This window comes from Leptonychotes weddellii, chromosome 6 (genome assembly GCF_054177405.1).
Source record: "Leptonychotes weddellii isolate Sample4059 chromosome 6, ASM5417740v2, whole genome shotgun sequence".
Taxonomy (NCBI): domain Eukaryota; kingdom Metazoa; phylum Chordata; class Mammalia; order Carnivora; family Phocidae; genus Leptonychotes; species Leptonychotes weddellii.
In genome coordinates, this window is record NC_138374.1 from 6,673,781 (window position 1) to 6,691,290 (window position 17,510).

General features: G+C 42.8%; 1 protein-coding gene across 1 annotated transcript in view; it reads right to left on the reverse strand.

The window, feature by feature from the left end:
• Positions 1-14,772, reverse strand: part of ABRAXAS2 (abraxas 2, BRISC complex subunit) — a 28,220-nt gene extending 13,448 nt beyond the window's left edge. The window contains exons 1-4 of the mRNA XM_081823321.1: positions 14,656-14,772; positions 10,208-10,298; positions 6,186-6,222; positions 3,499-3,565 (exon numbers count right to left, since the gene is read on the reverse strand). Of these exons, the coding sequence (XP_081679447.1) occupies positions 3,499-3,565; positions 6,186-6,222; positions 10,208-10,298; positions 14,656-14,754 (294 nt within the window). The 5' untranslated portion in view covers positions 14,755-14,772. The remainder of the gene's footprint in view (positions 1-3,498; positions 3,566-6,185; positions 6,223-10,207; positions 10,299-14,655) is intronic.
• Between the last annotated feature and the right edge of the window lie 2,738 nt (positions 14,773-17,510).

Sequence of the window (17,510 nt, forward strand, 5' to 3'; positions counted from 1 at the left end):
GACCACATGCTCTCCAGATAACAACCTATGGCAAGTATACTACAGATCAAAACAGCAAGTCGAATTTTATTTTTTTATTATTTTTTATTTTTAAGATTTTATTTATTTACTTGAGAGAGAGCAAGTGCATGAGTGGGGGGATGGGAGGGAAGAGCAGAAGGAGAGAGATCATGACCTGAGTGGAAATTAAGGGTCAGATGCTCAACTGACTGAGCCACCCAAGTGCCCCAATTTTATTTATTATTATTTTTTTAAAGATTTTATTTATTTATTTGAGAGAGAGAATGAGAGAGAGAGAGCACATGAGAGGGGGGAGGGTCAGAGGGAGAAGCAGACCCCCTGCTGAGCAAGGAGCCCGAACTTCAAGGATCCCGGGACTTCAAGATCATGACCCGAGCCGAAGGCAGTCGCTTAACCAACTGAGCCACCCAGGCGCCCCCAATTTTATTTTTTTTAATAAGCTCTATGCCCAACGTGGGGCTTGAACTCACGACCCAGAGATCAAGAGTCACACATTCTACTGAGTCAGCCAGGTACCCCCCCGGCAAATCCGATTTTTAAAACCCCAAATTAATTTAGAAATGTGTCCTTATCTACTGCTAAAAAAACTACCTGGTAGAGTCCTTTTCTTTTTTTCAACTTATTTGCAATCAGAAAACACTGTTACAAAGAAACTCCTCACATAAAGTTCCTCTTCATCAGCAGCATCTCTCCACTCCCCTTCCCAAAGTAAACACTTTTAAGTTTGGTTGCCTTCCTTCAAGATCTTTTTCTGTACACCTGAATACTCATTCAGATTTTTCTTTTTACATAAAACAGGCTCAAATTATAAGACTACTTTTTTCCTGTAACACCACTTTGAAATCTTCCTAGGTCACTACCAAGAACTCCCCTCATTCTTTTCAATGGCTGCCTCACATCCCACAGTACAGAGGTGCCAGAACAACCTACTTGACCATCTCCCACTGGTGGACATGGAGATTTCTTTCAAAACCCTCACTATTAAGCAAAGACTCAACAAACATACTTGTTATGCTAGGTTCAGAGGCCAGGCTGCTGGGTTTAAGCGTGGGCTCCACCATTACACCCTGGGGACCCTTCAGCAAGTTACTCACCCTTGTTGCCTCAGTTGTAAAATGGGGATGGTAAGAACAGCAATTTACCTCCTAGTTCCAACACCCAGAAAATGCTTAGAACGTGGCCTGGCGCAGAGTTAAACTATTCATTAAGCCAGCCTTTCATATCTTTGTGCCTAGATTCAAATGTTTACTTGGGCCAGATTCCTAGAGGTGGAACTGCATATTTAAAATTCTGTTATTGCAGGGCACCTGGCTGGTTCAGTACGTGGAGCATGTAACTCTTGATCTCAGGGTCAGAAGTTCGAGCCCCACGCTGGGCATAGAGATTACTTTAAAATAATAGTAATAATAAAGAAAATAAAAAATAAAATTCTGTTATTGCACAACTCTTCTCCTAAATGTTTATCAACTTACATTCCCACCAACTACAGCTTCCCCATTTCTCACAGTCTTACCAAAGCTGGGTATTAGCAATCCTTTTACACTTTTGCTAATCTGATGGGCAAAAAAAATAGTATCATGCTGTTTCGACTTGCATTTCCTGACTGATGATAAACATCTTTTCATTTATTTCTTGGCCATTTGTGGATTTTTTTTTCTTTTGTGAATTTCCTGTTCATATTCTTTATTCATTTATGTCACTTTAAATTTTTTCATCTATTTAGAAAAAATACTTCGGGGCACCTGGGTGGCACATTCGGTTAAGCATCCCTGTCTTGGTTTCAACTCAGGTCATGATCTCAGGTCGTGGGACTGAGCCCCAAGTTGGGCTCCAAGCTCAGCGTGGAGTCTGCTTAAGATTCTCTTTCTCCACCTCTCTCTAACCCTCCCACTCATGCTGTCTGTCTCTCTCTCTCTCTAATAAAATCTTTAAAAAAGGCGCCTGGGTGGCTCAGTCAGTTAAGCGACTGCCTTCGGCTCAGTCATGATCCCAGAATCCCGGGATCGAGCCCCACATCGGGCTCCTTGCTCAGCGGGAAGCCTGCTTCTCCCTCTCCCACTCCCCCTGCTGTGTTCCCTCTCTCGCTGTGTCTCTGTCAAATAAACAAATAAAAATCTTAAAAAAAAAACAAAAACCTTAAAAAACTTAAAAAAAAAAAAAAAGAATACTCCCGTTACTTTTAATGTGTAGTGAGTGCTCTAGAAAACTGTGCTCTGATGAGAATTTTCATGGAATAAATTTCAGTTTTAGAAAGTGTAATAAAAGTTCATTGTCTAAAATATGAAAATAAATGGAATGAGGAGATAGGTTAGTGGTTGGGATAGGAAGGATGGACTCCCGAGAGATTCTAGAATATATGCTCCTGGGCAAGTCATTGAAAAAAAGAGCACTGGACCCCAATGCCTGTGACTGCTCTAACTCCCTTTCCCAGGCGGACAGCGACGGGGTGACTCTACGGAGACTGAGCACCTCCTGAGCTCATCATCATCCACAAAGCTGTCTGTCCTTTCTTCCAGCCTTCCCAGTCTTCCTTCCATCTTACCTGCTTTGCTTTCTGCTTTTCCAATTGACGGTCCTACTGAGGCAGCCCGTAGATCAGAAAAGCTGCTGACTTACTCTGACTGCACTGTAACTTACTCCTGATGCCCTTCTTCAGACACCTTGGGGACCAAGTCCCACAGTGCTGATTCTTTTTTTCCACGAGTAATCTTTTAAAAGCTTTTTCATAATACACGCTTCCAAACAAAGGCATTTTGTTTTCTATGTGACAAACTGAAAATTTTTAATATTTTTTTTCCTCAAGGGATGGTTTAATAACAAATCTATTTTTCTGGAATTAATATTTCAAGGTAGAAAAGTAAAACCCACACATGGTACAAAAGAGTAAATTATAAATGAGATCATCAGACAATGCTGCAGCAATAAAACTGGTTCATTTTCAATTCTATTCAGACTTGCTTACCATACATAATCAGAACATTATATGCATATGTTGACAGAAATAATGAACACATTACCTTTTGGAAAAACATCTATGTTTGACATTAACTGAACTTGAAAGGGTAACATCCAGAGATGTTTAATTATGACTTACATTTTTTAGAAATATTTTTCCTGGTTATAAAATTAATGCATGTATATAAGATATTTGCAAAATTATTTTTTAAATAACAAAAGAGAAAAGCAGAACCACCCAGAATCAACTCAACTAATTTTTAACTCTCTATAGTTCTTGTTTTTCCTTCTGATTTTTACATAATGGAATCACACTATAAATATCTAAATTTTTTCTATTGATAGGTTATAAACATCGTCTCAGATCTGCAATTTACCCTTAAAATCTACTTAAGTCAACAGAACTTTCATACATTAATATCAAATCATATTGTTTCATTTTACGTTCCTGTCTGGTTTTAAGTTTAGGTGATAAGATAAAGAGTGATTTCCAAATCAGACTGGGCAACAAATAGAACATACCTTTCTCCGATCTTTAAGAATCCTGTCCAAACTCTCTTCATTAACTTTGCTTGCATAGTCATAAAAACTGTTTTTTTTTTAAAGAGAAAATATATTTTATTAAAATTGCGTGGTATTATGGGTCACTGAATCCTAAGAGTTGGTAATCAAGATATAAAGATATAATTGCTTATCTTCAATAGATAACCAGAGAAATCAATCTCAATGCTTTACTGATGATATAAGGTATCTTTTGCATCAAAGAATACTCAAGAGACTGCTACATTCAAAGGGTATTACTTCCACATGTGGGAGGTACTGATAGCAAGTAATTAGGAAATGTGTGGTTTCCAATGGCTGCGACATCTTTTCCTTGTTTCTAAGTATCAGTTACTTATGGAGAAAAGAGAATACAGGCGCTCATTTTCTGAGAAATGCAGAAGGGAAATGAACATCTGTTAAATGCTTAAGAGGCTCAGCTGCATGCTTTCTCATCTTATTTCATTTCATTCTTGCCTCAATGCTGTTAAGTAGGTAGAGTGCAGCCCAACATGTCCCAAGTTTTATTCCCATTTTTGTAGATAAAGATACTTAGGTTAAGTGACTTGCCTCAAACCAAACAGGTAGTAGATGGGAGAGCTGGGATTTGAAGCCAGGTCTGCCCCTCATATAGACCTACCTGACCAGGATCCTACGGTGAGCAGGCATAATGATGCGTGGGCTTTCTTACCACTGATTGTGCTTTTAGGAATGCCATCCTTGGGACACCTGGGGTGGCTCAGCTGGTTAAGCATCTGCCTTCAGCTCAGGTCACGATCCCAGGGTCCTAGGATCGAGTTCCACACCAGGCTCCTTGCTCAGCCGGAGAGTCTGCTTCTCCCTCTCCCTGTGCCCCTCCCCCTCTCATTCTCTCTCTCTCAAATAAATAAAATCTTTAAAAAAAAAAAAAAAGGGAATGCCATCCTTCCTCCCTCCTCCCACCAACGTTAAGCCCAGGCCTTATAAAGCAGTAAGAAGGGGCGCCTGGGGTGGCTCAGTAGGTTAAGCAGCTGCCTTCAGCTCGGGTCATGATCCCAGGATCTGGGATCAAGCCACACGTCGGGCTCCCTGCTCAGCAGAGAGCCTTCTTCTCCCTCTCCCTGCCACTCTGCCTACTTGTACTCTCTATCTCTCTGTCAAATAAATAAATTAAAAATCTTAAAAATAAATAAAGCAGTAAGAAGTTCAAGAGATAGTAAAAAAACAAAAACAAAATAAAACAAAACAAAAAAAAACCCCACTGAACTGAGAGTCAGGAGATACCAGCCTCAGCTCAGCTCTGTTTCTCACTGTATGATCTTGGGCAAGTCACCTAACCTATGTGGTCTCCACTTCCCTTTTCACAAAAGAAAGAGTGTGGAGTAGACACATGATTTCTAAGGTTTCTTTCAGCTCTAAGAATTATAGGTGTATGATTTAAACTTAGTTAAATCCTTCTGGGACACCTTTACTGACAGTGTTGTAAGGAATTCCTCAGAAGGGCAAGGCAGGGCGCACCTAGAAGAGCTTTGAAGAGTCAGGGCTAAATCAGACACTTGCATGGACCAAACACAGCCAATGTGTGGACCAGGGCCTGAATCATTTCATTTGCTCTGAGATTCTTCTCAAATGCACTGCTTGTCTGGCTTCCCACTCCTCTTTCAGTTACGTATAAATCCAGAAGTGATGAGAATCTTGGCTGTTTTCAGACTTTGTCCACAGGTAACCATGCTGCATGAGGACAATCCTCTAAAATAATCAGTGGATAGGTGTGTGTGTGTGTGTGTATGTGTGTGGTGGGACGGCGGGGGTCCCCAGGAGTTCTTGGGTGCAAGGGCCTAGGTGTTTGGGCCAGCTGAGACTGGGACAGGGGTCAGGGTGAAAGCAGCAGGGGACATACAGCAGTAACAGCTGGGCACCAGGGACTGGCAGGTGTTAAAGAAGGGAGTACTGACCAAGAACGCTGAATCCTACTACTGTGGGCAGCTCGGAGAAGGGAGGTACTAGCTTCTGGGAAGGTAGAACACACTCTCAGGGGGGTTTAAGAAAGAGCTGAAATCATTATACCAGCCAGCAAGTGGAGGGCTCTGGGGCTGAGAGCAGACAGAGGGCTCTGGGGCTGAGAGCAGACAGAGGCCTGCATATTGTCTGGGGAGAAGTCTGGTGGATGGGGGTTACTGGCCCTTGTCTCTCTCACCCCCCACATGTCTGTCATTTGCTCCCTCCCTTCTGAATGTCACTCCTCCCATTTCTTTCTCTTGCTGTCCTTTAGTTGGTCTTAGTATGCAACTGGTGTATGTTAACTTACATACACACAAAAAGAAAGTTCCATGTTCCCTTTCCTTACATTTTAAAGTTGAACACTGAACATTTTTTATTCTTCTTAAAAACACCCATTAAATTCTTTTATCTGTATGTGATTCTTGACTAACTTCTTGCTCTGTAGCTGCAAAGCCCTTGCCTGGGAGGCTGCTAGAGTAGACTTTCACTGTAAACCACTGAGGCCACGACTTCTACCACCCCCTCCCCTTTCCATGACCAGCACACACTGACCGTACCAGTGAATCTGGATGCCCCCAGTTATACCTGTCACTTCAGAGCCACAGTCAGTTACAAGCCTACATTCACTAGTTTTTAATCAATTAATCTTTTAATAAGGACTCAAAGTGACAAAGAAGGATGTGGCTTACCTAAAAAGTTTTGAACACGGCTGATGATTATGGATTTCTGTAATTAGAAAGAAGGAACACAGCTTAGTTGATCATGTAAGACACAGGCAAGTATGAAGTAGCCCGCTTGTTTGTTTACCGAAACCTCAAACAATATAAAGACAAGTTTTCCTCTCCCAAATAGGTGCCGTGTGTACACTACTGAGGGCAGTGTGTCTTCTTAACACTGAAACTCAGGGACACCTCCTCAGGATAAAGTAAACTGGAGAACACGTTCTGTTTCCATTTGTCCACGTCTGATGAGCACACATCTGAAAGCTTTTATTCAGGAACATGCAGCCATTGTGCACCCTCATGCAATCTCAACAGCTAACTGGAAACATTTAATCAAAGTGGACAAGCAGTGTGAGGGCAGCCTGGGGAGAGGAGGGCCTAACCACCCTACCATCAATAACCCACTACTGGTTCAGGACAAGTTGGGCTAGGTGTTTTGAAGGGGAAGGGAGGAGGAAGCTCTGGAGGCCTGTTAACCCCTTCAAAGATGGTCAGCACCAAGGGAAACAGTCCTTTATAGGCAGATCCTAACAGCTTCTGGAAAGACTGCTGTGATTAACCAGAGTGAACAATTCCTTCAAGCTCATCAGGGGGCTTAGGATCTGGGTTGCTTTCTAAGACCATGAGACTAATTAACCACTCGATCCTATTAATAACATTCTTCTGGACAGAGACTCATCACCTGTTGTTTAAAAAGCCACAGCCACAGAGTTCCAGGCTGCAATTTTAACACAATTAAAACGAAACCACGACCCTGGAGGCCATGGGACTATGCCCATTAGCTTCTGTACTGATGTCAATGCTGCCAAAACACACACACAGATGCAATCCTTCCGCTAGAAAGATGAGTTCATTGCCTGGCATGGCTGCTGACACAGTGATGCAAGTAAGGAAACCTCATCCAGAAATTGTCCCTTCTTTTACCAACAATAATACAGTACACCATCCTACATTATTTCTGCGATACTATTAGTAAAGCAATTAGAATGTGGAACATTTGTAGCAAAAACTTTACAGAGGGTTCAGGAAAAAGAAAGAAAAGCTCATCTTCTACTTTAAAGGAACGAGTATTTTTTAAAAAACCCTAGAGTCAATCTGAACCCCAAATACACACTGCTGTCATCAACTGCCCCAGCAGACTTCTGTCATGATTTACAACTGGGATTAGAAGCACACTAAAGAGGGCGCCTGGGTGGCTCAGTTGGTTAAGCAACTGCCTTCGGCTCAGGTCATGATCCTGGAGTCCCTGGATCGAGTCCCGCATCGGGCTCCCTGCTCAGCAGGGAGTCTGCTTTGCCCTCTGACCCTATCCCCTCTCATGTGTTCTCTCTCATTCTCTCTCTCTCAAATAAATAAATAAAATCTTTAAAAAAAAAAAAAAAAAAAAAGAAGCACACTAAAGATATGACCTAGATATCATGTAGCATTTGCTAAAGGAAGTTGAACCTTTCTCTATAAGACTTTTTGCAATGCCTAAACACTCCATGGAGAAAACAGGGTGAAGGCCTCAAACGTGATTAAGCTGCAGATTGGAATGAAGCTGGCTGGCACACTGACTGATAGATAGACCTCTGGAAACAGGCAGGAGCAGGGCAGCCTCACCTGGGATTCTAGAGTTTGCCATGCCTCTAGAGTTCATTCACATGGCAGATTCCTCTTCATGTATATATGGCGTCTCTGCACTCATTTCCTTAGAGGTCTTCCCCCACCCCCACCCCACCCCTACATCTGGCTATTCTCACTGATCTTCCTACCTCTGCTTCCCCTTCTGGTGGAGACTCAACAGTCCCACTACTCCCTCCTCCATCCTTTCCAATAACTGCAGTGGTATCATCTAATTAACTAAGGAAGCTCTTCGGTGGCTGCCTGCTCCTTCCCCTTCTAGAACTAAGGGTGGACAGCTCTGCTTAAAGTGAGTCAGCCCAGCTTTTAACACAGAATGCCACACTTCGTGCTTCAGAATATAGCACTCTATATGAAGTCCTTACTGTATAAAGTAAAAGTGTCTGTGCATGGATTCAGACATTTGCAACAAATAACAACTTTGGTCGATTCATTTTATTTAAAACATCTTATTCTGGAGGTTAGGCTATGCCATAAAATTTCTTGATACCACTGGTCTGGAATACTACTAACGGCACTTTACCTAATATTTGGCCTTTCAACCCAGGTTTGGAGTCCCTGTTTCTATTTCTAATATGTATTTATTTTTAAAAGAAAACCATTATAATGATAACAATACATTTAAGATAATACCAGCAAACACTTTGCCCATGAGATCCACAACCGTTTCACACAGTGAACTGAATATAGCTAATAAATTACACATTGTGCAGAAGATGGTTGTCATGGCACTGCCTTAACTGGGACTCTATCAATTGGTAATTCTCTGGATCTACAATACCATGGAAACGTATTTACTGCAAGAACCAGAAGGTTTATGAATCAGATACGGCGCATGAAGCTATAGAATTTGAATTACTTGCCATTCTATTTCTTTAAAATAAATAAATAGCCAGAATATTCATCAGAAGTGCTATTTTTATGGTCATGCCAGGTAGGACAGCTCTTTTTTGCATGGTTTGCAGTCTGTTAACTGTCTGGCATTTTAACCTTCATATACCAAATTAGTTTTGAAAATCCAAGTGCAAATTATAAAACTACACTCATGTTCAATGAAACCAAATTCTCTATTTTAGGATTTTAAAGAGTTAAGCAAAACAGAAACAAAACCTCAGTGAAAGAAGAGCCTTATACAGCATATCAAATCTTTATTTAACAAGTCAGTATTGTGAGGAGTGGGTTTTATCGTTTGGGTCCTTTAGGAAATGAACTGTTTCTTGTTTTCCCCCAATCCTAACTCTACCTCAATCCTCATCTTGTCCTAGAAGGATATCAGAACTAGAAGGCTTGAAATTGATGATGTGGCCCCAACATAATCTAACCTGCCAGCAATATTTCAAACCAGAAACCACTCAACTTCACACATTCTGTATTTCCATCACATAGAAACAGGCCAGATTCCCTGTATATCTTGTGCACTCCTTGCTCTCTGTTCCTCTGAATGCACCGCCCACTGACCCTAAGTTCACCTCCTTCATGACACCTTTACTCTCTACTGCTTTCACTCACTAGCAGGTTTTTTTTTTTTTTTTCAACTGATGGGATTTTCTCTGTTCCTTTCTTAACAGTACTCATCTCTTATGATTGTCTGGGACTTCTGTGCACTTGTCTTATCCTCCCCACACGCCAGGAATATAGGGATGCATCTGGGTATTCCTCTCATTGCCTGGCACACGCCTCACACACAGATGGTCAGTAAATGGTGGTGGCCTAAGTGAAACGTCCCTTGCTGTGTTCTGAGTATCAGGATATGCTGTTTGGAGACATGCTCAGGGTGCAGCTGAAAGGAGTTTGATCCCTATTTATCAAAAAGAGACTGATCCAAACAGAAAAAAAAAGAGACTGATCCAAAGACAGTGGGCGCATCTATAAATACTCCTTCGTCTTCCCCAGCAATCACCCCAAAATTGACTGTTTGGCTTGTTCTTCAGAAGGCTGTGTAGATTTAGCAAATAGCTCATAAAAACAAGTGTGAACATCTTTGCCAGATCCCTCCAGAAAGGACCAGCCCCAAAGATGCTTGCATTACAGTATGTGGTGATGCTGACAACGGGGAATAGCCCAATATGCGAACCAGGGGTTCACTGTGGTTTTGAAGAGACTATCAAGAGAAAGCACACAGCAATTCAGTAAAAGACCAGCTGGTGGATACGAGCTTTATGGACTACCTACAGCCAGCACAGCAAGTTCACACTGACTTATAAAACATTTCATACTAGCTATCAGTGCAGATGATTTGCATTGTGATTTTAGCTGCTTTTTATGTACTCTCTTTATCTTTCAGATTAAAACCAGTTAAGGACCAAAGAACAAACCAAACAGCATTGATACAGAAAAAGAATTTTTCTGCTCAGTGACAAACTCACCAATTACTTGCAGAAATTCTGTGTTGCTGATTTGTGAGTCACTGATGCTAAAGGTTTCCTCTTGTCTTACCTCTCCCAGCAGAAATCCTTCCTAAAAGTAATAAAAAAAAATAGTTGCAGACTAAAAATAAAGATGATTTTTTTACTGGAATTAAGAGGAATTAAGGGCATTATAATTTTATAATAATTTTAATAATCCAAATAGGCTTGCCATATAAACTACTATTCTATAAACCAACAAGACTAAAGCAATCTGAGATGTATCTATTAACTGGATTGTTTGAAAAAAGGATTCCATACACGATGAAATATTTTAATCCCTTCAAAAAAACCCTGTTTTTTTTTAAGCAAAAATAAGGAGAGTGAATTCATTTCCTAAATCCTACTGAGTGTAGTAACCAATATCAAAAAAGCTCAGGAAGCAGAAATATTCCAAGGTTGTTTTCTTGAAACAGCATACAATTTATTTCATTGTCTTAAAAGCACTGTTAACAATACAAGGATAAAGAAGTTAACAATGCACAACGAATTGCTCTTGTACAGGGTGCGGGAAATGAGGATTTCAGCAAATACATCACTCACATGAACGTTCTTCCTTAATAAACGCTGAGGTTAGTTTCTTTACAGCTTTGGAGAACACAGGCCATCAATCCTGGCTTACGCAGCACACAACCTACTGTGGCCGCACTTGCCGTTGTGCTGAGCACAAGCACGGCTGGAGAACATTAATTCTATGTGCCTCAGTAACTTCCCTATAGAGGGTGAGCTAACAGGCTGCCCTGCCATCTCCCTTCCTGGGTAACCACACGGCTTGCTCCTTCCCTCTGTGTGGCTCTTTACTCAAATGGCACCTTATCAGAGAGGCCTTCCTCGGCCAATGAAACAGAAACAGGGCGTGCCAAACACTCTGTCCCCTGCGTTTTCTTCCCAGTCTTCTCCCAGTCTGCCGTGGCACATCCTTAAATTAACAAACAGGGGCGCCTGGGTGGCTCAGTCATTAAGCGTCTGCCTTCCGCTCAGGTCATGATCCCAGCGTCCTGGGATTGAGCCCCGCATGGGGCTCCCTGCTCAGCGGGAAGCCTGCTTCTCCCTCTCCCACTCCCCCTGCTTGTGTTCCCTCTCTCCCTGTCTCTCTCTGTCAAATAAATGGATAAAATCTTTAAAAAATAAAAAAAATTTAAAAAATAAATTAATTAATTAACAAACAAATGCCTACACCTATTAAATTGTAAGCTCCAGGAGAGCAGGGACTTTGTGCTTGTTCATTGCTGTATCTCAGCAACTAGCACAGTGCCCGCCACAAAGGACATGCTCAATAAATACTGGCTGAGGACATCTGTGGAAACAATGACCTTGTACTACATACCTTCCTATTCCAGGCTGACCCTTCGAATCAATTAAAGAGGTTGTCTAGCTTAAAAACATTACCAGTTGGAGGGGCGCGTGGGTGGCTCAGTTGGTTAAGCGACTGCCTTCGGCTCAGGTCATGATCCCGGAGTCCTGGGATCGAGTCCCACATCGGGCTCCCAGCTCAGCGGGGAGCCTGCTTCTCCCTCTGACCCTCTCCCCTCTCATGCTGTTTCTCTCTCTCTCTCGCTCTCTCTCGCTCTCTAATAAATAAATAAAAATCTTAAAAAGAAAAAAAAAACATTACCAGTTGTAATCTGTGGGAGTGAGGAGGAAGAGACAGACGCTTTACAGCATAGCTTTTGTATTGGATTAGGGGAGGAGTGTCCTAAATTCCCAAATCATGTATGGGGCATTTCACAAACTTGAGTAATATACAAATCCTCTTTAAAAAAAAAAAAAATTCTCTCAAACCTGAAAGAATATCTATGACTACTAGTTTGAGAAACAGTGACTAAAGAAGCTTGTTTTATCCTATGAAAGTCTTTCAGAGAAGATTTCTCTTTGTAACAAGTCAATAAAAATTAAAATGAAAGCAATTTTTTTTTAATTCCTACAGAACTATACATTTTAAGAACTGATCTCCAGATCCCTAGTGTTCCAAAGCCAAAGGCTGCCAAATTTAGAAAATAAAAATATAGGATACTGTTAAATTTGAATTTCAGATAAACAACAATTTTTATGTAATATTTAGGATATACTTACACTAAAAAATTATGTCCTATTTATCTGACATTCAATTTAACTGAGGGCCCTGTATTTTATCTGGCACCTCTATCATAGTCCTCGGTTTGAAAAAGTCAACAGTGACAGCAAGACATTCTAAAACTAAGTTAAACGAATGCTTTTTATCTGCTGGTCTGGATTATGGGAGCCACTGTTACTTTATAGCAGGAAGAAACAAACATGGTGTGTGGGATAAATCCAGCCTCCTGCCTATTAGTGTACAGTCCACAAGCTAAGAAGAGTTTCTACTTTTAAATGGTTGGAAAAAAACAGGACATGTGAAAATTATATGAAATTCAAATTCAGAGTCCATAAATAAAGTTTTATTAGAAACTGTCATCCTAATTAATGTATTGTCTATGGTTGCTTTCTCTGTACAAGAGCAGAACTGAGTAGTTGCTACATAAACCACATGGCTCACAAAGTCAAAAATTTTACTTCTCTGGAAAAAGCTTGCTAACCCCAGCTCTATAGAATGAGTGGTTTTAAACTAATTTCTTGCCTGGACAAAACAAGAATGTGCTACAAAAGCAAATTTGGTTCCTCAACTTAAAAATATATAAAATTGACATTAAAGTATTCCACATATATAATTGTGGCAAGGTTAACATAACCAGCTATGGTCATATAAAATACACTTACAAACTACCGTCATGGTGAAAATTTCCATGAAGTCTAGCACCATGCCTGGCACAGCATAGATATTAAAGGAATAGTTCTTGAATTAAATTAATAACAATCTAAGTAAAGTAGCAACTCCCTGCCATTTGCAGAAAAACTATCTGCTTTTCAACAGGTAGCTGCTTATTCTTTTTTTTTTTTTTTTTAAGATTTTATTTATTTAAGAGAGAGAGAGCATGAGAAGGGGGAGGGTCAGAGGGAGAAGCAGGCTCCCTGCCGAGCAGGGAGCCCGATGCGGGACACGATCCTGGGACTCCAGGATCATGACCTGAGCCGAAGGCAGTCGCTCAACCAACTGAGCCACCCAGGCGCCCGGTAGCTGCTTATTCTTACAATAACCTTGCTTTTTACATAAACTGTGATATTACTAGGTACTCCAAAAACTAGAGATGTTAGAAAGCCATTATTGAAACCATATTTAACACTTCCATGGACATTAGGAGTATCACAAACCACCTATATATGGAACTTCATTACATTATTAGATAGCTGGCTGTAGTATCAAAGGCCTTAGCATCCAGAGACATCTGCTAACTCTGGAAAAACCCACGTTGTGTGTATTCCTATCATTAATCTCTACCATCAACACTATAGGAAAAGTAGAATAAAATTTAATGCCATCCAATTTACTAACAGAATCCCCTCTATGAGATCAGTTTTTATTAATGGAAGCTAAAGTTGCAGACATCAAACCAAATCCAGTTCCTTATTCTACAGTGTATCATTTTGCTTTGTAATGATAACCTCAAAACCCCCACACTTATTAAATGAATTTGAATAACTCACTATTAATGTCTCTTAAAATCATCTCTCAATTTGGTGGACAGATTAAATATGGACTTAAAGATAAAAATTATCTAGTTTCACAAAGAAACTTCCATCTAGGCGAATGACATTAAAAGACAATTAGTAAAATAAAGACATTGAAGCAGACAAGCTCTGCTCCCTCCGAGCTCCGAAGCCTATGCATTTCCGATCACTCATACGTAGGCCTGTCATTTCCCTATTTCACTACGACTAGCGCCGTGGTTTTGGAACATTCACCAAAGAACTAAATATGCAACTTCAAGGCAAGCAGACCCTACACCTAACACTCCTGTTTACATTCTCCATATTCCATCGAGGGGAAGAAAACACACGAACGTATCTAACAAGCATGAATAGTGACAACCATGGTTTCCCTCGTCGCACCCCATGACAACCTGTGAGACCGGCGGGCGGGGCTGGGTGCCCCGGCTCCTAGAATAAAGCTCGGTCTCTCCGCGCTTTGCTGACCCCGGGAGCCCCTCGCAAGTCCAGAAGCCTGACTCTCAGGGAGGGGCAGGCGCTTGGTCTCCACTAAGCGACTCCTGACACTGCCGGCGGCCAATGGAGACAGCCTTGCTAAAAGGGAGACGGCTGTCCTGAGAAGGCCAGGAGGCGGCAGGCACTAAGTGAGGGAGCCCATCCCGGGGGCGAAGGAGCCCTAGGTAGCAGGAGCTCGCCGGGGGCGGGAGCCGCCCGGGTCACCAGCCCCTCGGGCCCGCCCGGGAGCCCGGGGGACGAGCCGCGAGTGGTCCCGTCTTGGCCGCAGGCACCGGCCGGGGACGAAGGCTGGAGGTTCCAGCAGCCGCGGCGGGGGGCCCGGCACCTACGTGGTCGGCGTTGCTGTTGGCGCTGTGGAAACACACAGCGCTGAAGGTGTAGCCCGAAATGGAAGCCGCCATGATGGAAATCTCCGACTCCCCCATCATGCCCTGCGGAGGAAACACAGCCTTCCGGCCGGCCCCGCCCCTTAACATCCTGGGAAATGAAGTCTTCGGCGGGTGAGGCCAAGGGGTCGAAGCGCCAGCGAGCGAGGGCTGAGAAAAGCAGGTTTGCACGATCGGAACCGACCCCGGGGACGTGTCCTCTGCGTGGGTCTCGCGCCCAGCATACCTCAGACACTGCCTCTTCTTTATAGCCCTTGATAGTTCCCCAAATCGTCTTGTCTCTTTGCAAATTAAACTCTTACTGATAAAAGCCAACATTGCCATGTTCAAGGATGAAAGGAAGGCGATGATTCAAGAAATTGTATGGTTTGGATTCGACATAGAAGTAATATGCTGTGATTTCCATTTTCATATGACCACTCTGGCTGCAGTGTCGAGACTAATGTGGGGGAGGGAGACGGGGGAGGGGGAAGGGTGGTACTCCAATAGCCCGCAGCGGGGAAGACTAAGGTAGCTTGGGGGTGGTTGGAAGGGAAATGGTGGCAGCCGGGGAGGTGGTAAGAAGCGATTGGATTCTGGGTACAAAAGAACACGAATTTAATGAAAAATCATGGAAAGAAGATAACAACAACAACAAAATAACAGTGAGAATAAAATATAACAAAGTTAGGAAAAGAAACTCAGGGATCATTATTCTTCAATTCGTTCAATCTTTCAGGTTTAAAACTGGACTCCTGATCTCCCACAAGGCTCCTTCTACCACACTCTTTCCAAGTTCAGCAAATGGAACTGTTTTCTGACAGTTGCACAGGCCAAAAACCTTGGAATCATTATTGACACGCCCCCTTTGAACTGTCAGCACATTCTTAAAAATACATGTAGAGGCTTACAACTCACCACCAGCACACCTCACTTATCATTGTGGTCAAAGCCATCAACTCTCTCCTGGATCATTATTAACAGTCTCTAACTCAAGAGGCCTGAACTGGGAGCAATATTACCCCTTAGGGGACATTTGGTAGAGTCTGGAGATGTTTTTAGATGTCACAACTGGGGGGAGGGTGCCACTGGTAATTTAGTGGTTAGAGGACAGGATGCTGCTAAACATTCTACAAAGCATAGGAGAGCCCCCCACCCCCATGTCAATGGGATGATGTTGAGAAACCCTACATTCCAGCTTCTGTCTTTAACCCCTTCCCTGCCAAATCTGTTCTCAACATAGCAACTAAACTGGTCATGATAAAATCATGTTGCTTCTTGATCTAACCCCAAACCTTGTAATGATCTCGTCTGACTTCCTTTCCTGCTGCTGCCCTCCTTGTTCACTCTGCTTCAGCTACACTAGTCTTTCTGCTTCCTGGATATCCCTATCTCATCCTACCTCAGGGCCTTTGCACTTGCTGTTCCCTTTACCTAGAGTGCTCTTCTCCCAGATAGTTGTAAGGTTTCCTCCTCTATCTCTGCTCTAGATGCTGTGATGTGTGACCCATACCCACCCTTGTGGGATTGATAGATTTATCATCCCAGTCGCTGGAGAAGTTGTTTGCTTTCTCCTGGATTACCCTCAGTGTAAGAAAGAGACATTGCCTAAGGTCATTCCCCCTTTTCTGGGCAACCAACATTCAAGGCTTTATCCATGTAGATGGATAAAGGTCCACCTCCTTCCCTCCAACTTGGGGCAATTCCAAAGGGTCACCTTAGCTCCAGAGTGCTCTGTGAGGGAAAGGGGTGCTAGCTGAGGTGTTGTAGTGGTACCCCAGCCCAACCACTTCCTCCACCCAGCCCTGTTTCCTTCCCTTCCCCAGGAGGTGGTGATCCTGAGAGCACTCCCTAATAAACTTCTTTCATGTTCATCTCAGTGTTAGACTCTGCTTCCCTGGGGATACAACCTATGACAACCTCTTGTAGGTTTTCACTTGGTGCCACCCTGTCAGAGAATCCTTCCTTATTACCCTAACCAGATAGCAGCCTTCACCTGATGTTCTCAGTCTTCCTCCTCTGTTTTCCCTTCCCCTTTCCCACTCATCACCACTTCACATCAACTCTATTTTATTCATTTCTCCAGCACATTGCCTTTGTTCCTCGCCTGGCATATTCTGAACTGCATGAAGACAGGGATTCATCTTTGATTTGCTTCCTGGCGTATCTCCAGGGGGACTCAGTCCCAGGACCCTGGGATCATGACCTGAGCCGAAGGCAGACGCTTAAGTAACTGAGCCACCCAGGCGTCCCATATTGCCACAATGTTGTTAAGTTAAAATGCAACTTGCAAACAATGCAAACGGTGAGCTTCCATTTCTATATATTTATCAAAACAAAACAATGCTTTCTGTAAGCGCATATATGCAGGCAAATGCCACACTCTGCTATGATGGGTCTGAAAGTGGAAACAAGAAAGTCCAGTTTCATTTGGATTATGCCCATTGGGTAGTCAAGGAAACTGGGACCTAAAAGGTTTAAATTAAGTGACTTGCGCAAGGTCACACCTGGTAGGAACTAAGTTGTGATTGAAGTTCAAGGTGGCTTGACTCCATAGTCTATGGTGATCTGGCAAGAAAATGCAAAGGGAAGGAATGGGTGGTGTCCGGCATCGAAGGAGAAAAAAACCCGGCTGAATTTTGGGGACCTCTGTGGGGGGAGAGAGGGGAAGAGAGGATAGCTGGGACCAAAGAAGTGGCCTAGAGCTGAATGGTGTGAGGGAGATCTACTGGGAAGGGGCTGCGGTGGCCCCAGTGAGCTGTGAGCCTGAAGTAGCCCAAGAGAAAGCAGAGCAGTGGCAAAAATGCCCCTGAGCCCTG